At 37.6% G+C, this 6,238-nt stretch overlaps 1 protein-coding gene across 2 annotated transcripts in view; it reads left to right on the top strand.

Annotated features, from left to right (window-relative positions):
* The first annotated feature begins 435 nt into the window (after positions 1-435).
* F5 (coagulation factor V) overlaps positions 436-6,238 on the top strand; it is a 36,959-nt gene continuing 31,156 nt past the window's right edge. For both annotated transcript variants that reach the window (XR_005954816.1, XM_041463965.1), the window contains exons 1-2: positions 436-636; positions 3,632-3,817. Coding sequence is in view for 1 of the 2 variants with exons in the window: in XM_041463965.1 (XP_041319899.1) it covers positions 3,657-3,817 (161 nt within the window). In the remaining variant the exon portion in view is untranslated. The remainder of the gene's footprint in view (positions 637-3,631; positions 3,818-6,238) is intronic.

Genomic DNA, 6,238 nt, shown 5'->3' with positions numbered 1-6,238 from the left:
TTTCAGACCGCAAGCCAGTGGTTTTAGACAAATTCATTAAAGCACTGAAATTAGGTTTTACGGTGTTTGGAAAATAAACATGTTTTTTTTTCTTTTTTTTTCTGTAACTTTACTGAATTCAGCAGCTCTCTACAAATAGTTTTCGGTGCTGCTAAATAATTGGTTTTGGTAAACATCTGGAGAAACATCCAGTTCTAACAAGGGACATTTGCTTTTCTGCTAAGGAGAAATACAAGTTTAAAACGTCAATGTGTTTAGGTTTGACATGATTGTCTTCTGAAGTGCCAAGGCAAACTGAAATGCCCTTCTACATTCTTACTGCCTTTTAGTTTGCTTATGACCACAGAAGTCACGCAGCCTGCCTACCCTTAACAGTGTACACAATGTGTTCTTCTGTGGGCCGTCATCAAGGCATGTACATCTTCTTTTGTGTGACTTGCTCTCTGAAAGAAAGTCTTTGTTTCTCTTCCATCTTTTCTTTTTGCCTGCTCATACATTTTTTTGGCATAGCACATCTACTTTCGGCTTCTAAACTGAGCTGTTTCACAGGTTAACCTTTCTTGGCTTTAGCACTCACTTGCAGAAGTGAAGATATTTGGTGATGGCCTCTGTTCCCCTTAGTGCCTGGCAGATTTGGTAAGTGCCCCCTCTTTTACCTACTTCAGAACCATGTGTTCACTGCCGATCCAATAATTAACTCCTTGTTTGCCTGTGAAGCCTGTTCACCCTGCGCTAAACCAAGTACGCCGCTGGGCCACTGTGCATTGATTGGTGTATTTGAATGAGAGAGAGATCTCTCTTAGGGCATTATTAGCAAGCACTTCCACAACTGTACAACTTTTTCTTCTCTGTACTAGCTCCTTGTCTGTCACCAGTTGTGAAAGCTGATGGCAGGCATCAGGATATGACTGCCTGCCTGCTGGCACTTAGGATATTTTTTTTTTTGATGAAGTAGAACCAAGTTTGTTGTGGATCCTAATTTGTTATTTGCAGCAAATTACATATCACCACTTTACATCTCTTTTTAAAGATCTGTTCATGATCACTCAGAATCAGCCTAGGCTACTTCACTCAGCCTAGGTGGAAAATGGCACTGCCAGTTAATTTTACTGGTCAGCTCTTAGAGTGGGACTGCAAGTATACCCTTAGTGTATTTTCACATGTAGCATAACAAGAAATCAGGACCATAATTACTGGGTGTCAGATAATAATAATCTTGCCCAGTTGGAAGATGCAGACCTGCTCTTAGTGTTAAAAGATATTTCTTAGGCTTCTCTTTCCTTGCGTGATTTTCATTTGGCATTTCAGTATCAGTACATCCCAAAGGTACTGCTTTATTTTAGAAATAGCTTTGTTCCTTGTGCTGCAGAGATTGTCTTGCCAGCCTGCAATGGACCCACATTCCACCACATGATTTTTTGATGTTGTTGACATGAAATTTACACTTGAGTATGTCAGGAAGCAATGAGGATAAAATATGAAGTTTGCAGCATGTGCAATGTTGTGAAGTAGAAAAAAAGATCACAGCTAAATATATTAATAACCAATAAAGTTTCATTGTCCTGGAAGATTCCAGCCTGAAAGAATATATTCTGTAGTCACTTGTCAGGGACTAATAGTAATAGCTTGCAGGCAACCAGTACTGATTTTTAAAAAATTATATGTATGTATTAGACTTCCACAACGTTAGATAGGATATAATTGCAAATATTAGAAATTAATGATCAGGTGGAAGGGAAACAGCATCTTTGGATTATTAGATTATTCAGAACACTGAAACTTCATAAAGCCTAGAGGATACAATGTTATGGAATAGCTTAAATAAAAGAAAAATCCTAAGGCTGATGCAGGTGATTTCAGGCAGGTCAATTTTACATTGATACTTAAAATGTGAGAAGAGGAGAAAATAAGCAAGCAGCCAGTATTGGATTTCTTGTTCTTAAAGGATTAAAGAAGGGTAACAAATGGTAGTCAGTGTAGCTTAATGGAAAGTATCTCTCATTCCGTTCGATACTGATCTTTAAAATTATCAATATAATCAGCCACACTTACAAAAGAAATTCTTACCGTTAGAGTGATGCTGTATAATTCGTTGTCTAAGAAATTTCAAAAATACAGCTGCCAAATTCCTCAAAATGGATAAAAGGGAAGTAACCAACTGATGTAAGCTTTGATGATTCCCACCTCACAGGCACAAAGCAGGGGGCGTTAATCACGAAATCTGAGTATTAATTTTTAGCCTGCATTATTTTAGCTTTTTATTAACAGGAAAAAATCTTAGAAGCCTATAATTACTTATAATGGATATTTGTAACACAAACAGTTCATTAAACAGAATCATGGGAAGATTTGTTTAAAGAAATATACAATGATGCTGGTAGTCATGTGCTAAGTGAGCACAATTGTTCACAGGTTTATGCACCAAATGATCCTGATGTGTGGTAGTGGGCATTTAGCTGTTGGTCCTCATCAATTTTTATTTTTTTTGAGCCATCTCCCCTGTGTCTTTCAAGTTCTTATGTCTTATCCATATAGTTTGGATAGAATTAACTAAGCTGCCAGTTAGGCCATTCTGCTGTTAAAAATTGATCAGGTTTTCTTTTGAAGTAGTCCAAAATGAAATGTTGTTCTTTTTGTCTAGTTCTGGACTGGGGTTATTTTCATTTGTGAGTTTAGGTAATTTTTTCATTAAAATATTAGGAAAACATTATTGAAAATGTTATTTTCATTTTCTGGCCACAATAAAAATAGATAGGATTTTTTCTTTTTCTAGTAATTGAATGTGTGGGAAACATGATCAACAATTTACTTGTTGTTTTGACCATCTTCTTAGTACCAGCAAAAGCAGGGAAACATTTTTGGTAATACAGTTCACATTGGTAATTATCTTATCAAAAGGTATTTTCCTAATCATTTCTTGTTAGATAAATGCCAACAGACCCTAGTCAAGACTAGATTAAAAGTCTCCTGTGTGACCTGGTAGCTGCCTCTGAGAAGCCCATTGGTTACCTATTACCTGAGGTATTTGGGAGTGTAGTGGGAATCAAGCTGAAGCTGGCAACATTTGGAAGGGCGGCTGCCTTACTTTTCTGAGCATGCAGTGCATGGTGATCTGAACGAGACTTTAGCTCTGCACCCTTCAGCTCTACTCCCCATGCCTAATCCTTCCTTTTAACCTGGGAATGATTTCTTAGGAGATGTAGCATCTACCTGGGAAATTTCCATCAGTGCCAGCCATGTGCTGGGTTTCTGTTTTTTGGGAAGATAGAAAATATCCCTCTTCCTAAGCACGTAAGTCAAACATCCTGTAATTGAAGCAATCTAAATAATATTCTGCCTCTGATATCCTGCTGCTTCAGTACACAATGACCCAGCCACCTAGTGGGGCTGAAGCTGCTTCTCCTTGGTGCTTGTCTCATGCTGGAGGTGGTGTGGAGGAGGGGAAGGAAGGTAGTTTAAACTGTTTTTTGTCTCTATTGGATCGCTGTCAGTAAGGGGAGGTGGAGGTAAAGAGCAGTGACCTGAGCACAGCAAATGTTGTTACCCTGTTGCATCATCATTATTTCATTTCTGAGGGGAAGTTAGAAGCAACAACAGCAATAAAAGCAGTGGTTTCTGCCTTGTCTTCCAGAGCAGCTTTAACAGGCGTCTCTACCATGACTCTGCACTGCTTGCAGTTTTTTCTCTTGCTTCTGCTTGGTTCATGGTGGCCAGACTCAGAGCAGCATGTGGCGGGAGCTGTGAAGGTCAGGGAGCACTATATAGCTGCACAGATCACAAGCTGGACCTACAAACCACAGCCTGAAGAAAAGTCCAGGTAACAAAGTACAGGATAAGAAGGATGAAGTTAGTCCTCCCTTGGGACTGAAAAGTGGTTTTTGTCTCTCATCTCTTGTGGAATTGCAGAGGCCAGGAGGACTTTGGAGTGCAATCTGTTGCTTTCAGGAAACTTGGTTGACATTAAACAGCATGATCTGAACTAGATCCAGTGACATATTAAAAGCTCCTTTTTATTTGCTGCATTAGTGGATAGAATTATTTTTATATTTTCAGAGCACTTCTGTTAAATAAGCTCCAGGACTTGCTTTTGTCATTTTTGAATAGCTTAATGTTGATTGCTTGGGGTTTTTTAATGTGTTTATTTTAGCTACATGAATGTTGAGCAATGTTAATTGAGCCATGGTTTGGTAAGCTCTCAAAAACTTTAGGACTTTAGAATTTGCTGAAGGAATAATTAAGTTCCAGTTTTGATGCTATCACTTTCACTTAAATCAGAGCCAGATGAACTTTGGAACTAGCTGTACCATTTCTGAGTTGTTCAGGACTTTTGTGAAATGTACATTCTGATGAGTAAAGGTAGTAAGATCAAGCATTACTCTGCTTCATTAAGTGAAAATACCGATTTTTTTTTTTTTTTTTTTTTTTGGATAGCATTGCACAGTGGCCAGCCTACCTGCATCCGCCAATCAAGAATATATAAAATACGTTATTTTTATTAGTACTACTGTCTTTAGGATTATAAACACTGCAAGTGCAATACTACAGATTTCAGAACTTGGATGTAATTTTGAGTTCTGTTTAAATTAGGGGGGAAAACTACTAAAAAATTAAACACTAAAACATTAAAATTAATTAAAAATTACTTGTCCTTCTACATTAAAAGTTGTTTTTGTACTGCTGCTTTTTTATATATAGGTGACTTCTTTTTCTTTTTTTTTTTAGTGATTTTTTTTTTCTAAACATATATTGAGTTTCAGGATAATATGGAAAAGATACTTTCAGTTCAGATTACTAATTTTTTTCCAAGCTCTAATTATAGCAAAGTTCCTGTGATTTTAAAACCCCCCAAAACCCCCTTGAAAGTTTACTAGAGCTGGTATAAGCATAATGTAAAACTGGCAAGACAGAGAAAAATAGGATTTCAAGGTAGGAATATGAAGCCAGCTGCCATTTAAGTATTGACATGGACATGTGGATTTACTAGTTAGAACTTCATTCTCTTCTACATTGGGTGCATCAATGTAAGAATCAACTGCTGTTTGGTTAAATTCACATTGTGAATGGAGTGTTTTCATGCAGTAGAGACTGTCAAAAGCCTCAGCTGAAGTTCTCTGAGATAAACCAGCAGTATTTTATACGCAATGTCTATTGGGTTACCTTGCCTAAGTATTTAGAGCAAGTCACATCCCAGATGGGTCTAATTAATTTTATAGAGCTTATAGAAATTTAACTAAAACCCAAAACAAACAAACAAGTAAACAAAACCCAACAAAACCACAAACTTTAAAAAAAAAAAGAAAAGAAAACAGAAAAACAAAAGACCTCACAACACAAATATACTCACTGAGGAAGAGTTAATGGCTTGATGGCTTGGATCCCGAAAGTACTGGGGTATGTGACTTGTGCTGATTTCAGCAGAAGCTGAATATCTATATGCAATGTAAGAATCTGATACTTTGGTGCTTTTGTTTATAAATAACTTAAGAGAGGCTGAAAGGAAAATGGATTCTTCCTGAGCTATTTCCTTAATTTTTACTAGAAAAGGACACTTTATTTCTCTTGAGTGTCATTTTTATCTTTGTAGAGGTTTGTTACTATGTACAAGTGCTATTTATTTATAAGGCACGTTAGCACAAAGTGAAAATGTATTATCTGTGCATCTTGTAGTGTTGCTGCTGCAATTCCTAAAAGTTCTGTGACTAGGCCTGCTTGTGTAGTGTGATATTTCTCAAGTGTTAGTGTCCTAGGTATTTTATTCCTCCTCGCTATACAATTGGCACTGATAAATTTCCTCTTCTACCCTACAGTCTTACGTGCATATTCTCTTGAACATTGCCACATTAGGGCAGCTCTTGTCAGTGAAGGTTGTGGATCTCATCCTTCCCCTTAAAGAGTTAAACAAAATTTTATCAATGACCTTAAGGAGGAGGGAATTAATTGAAGCACCAATTGCTTCTGCCTGACTCTGCTGTGGTGAGAGAAGGTTGCAGAGGAATTTACAAGGGATCTCTTCCAGAAGAGATCTCCTGCCTTATGGACTCTGGATGTCACTGAAGTGGGTTCTCTCTGCTCAGTCTCCCCATGCTTGAGCAGCCCATCAGCTCCTCACTATCAAATGTGCCTGAAAGGGCATTACAAAGAGAGCAAGTGGAATTGCTATTGGATTCAGTCATCATACATACTATAGTAAATCAACCAATAAATGTGAAGGGCTGTTACCCTTTCAGCCCTCTTGTCG

This window comes from Pyrgilauda ruficollis, unplaced genomic scaffold (assembly GCF_017590135.1).
Source record: "Pyrgilauda ruficollis isolate IOZ18807 unplaced genomic scaffold, ASM1759013v1 scaffold17, whole genome shotgun sequence".
Taxonomy (NCBI): Eukaryota; Metazoa; Chordata; class Aves; order Passeriformes; family Passeridae; genus Pyrgilauda; species Pyrgilauda ruficollis.
Note: the sequence above shows the minus strand (reverse complement) of the source record. Positions and strands in the feature narration are given on the sequence as shown.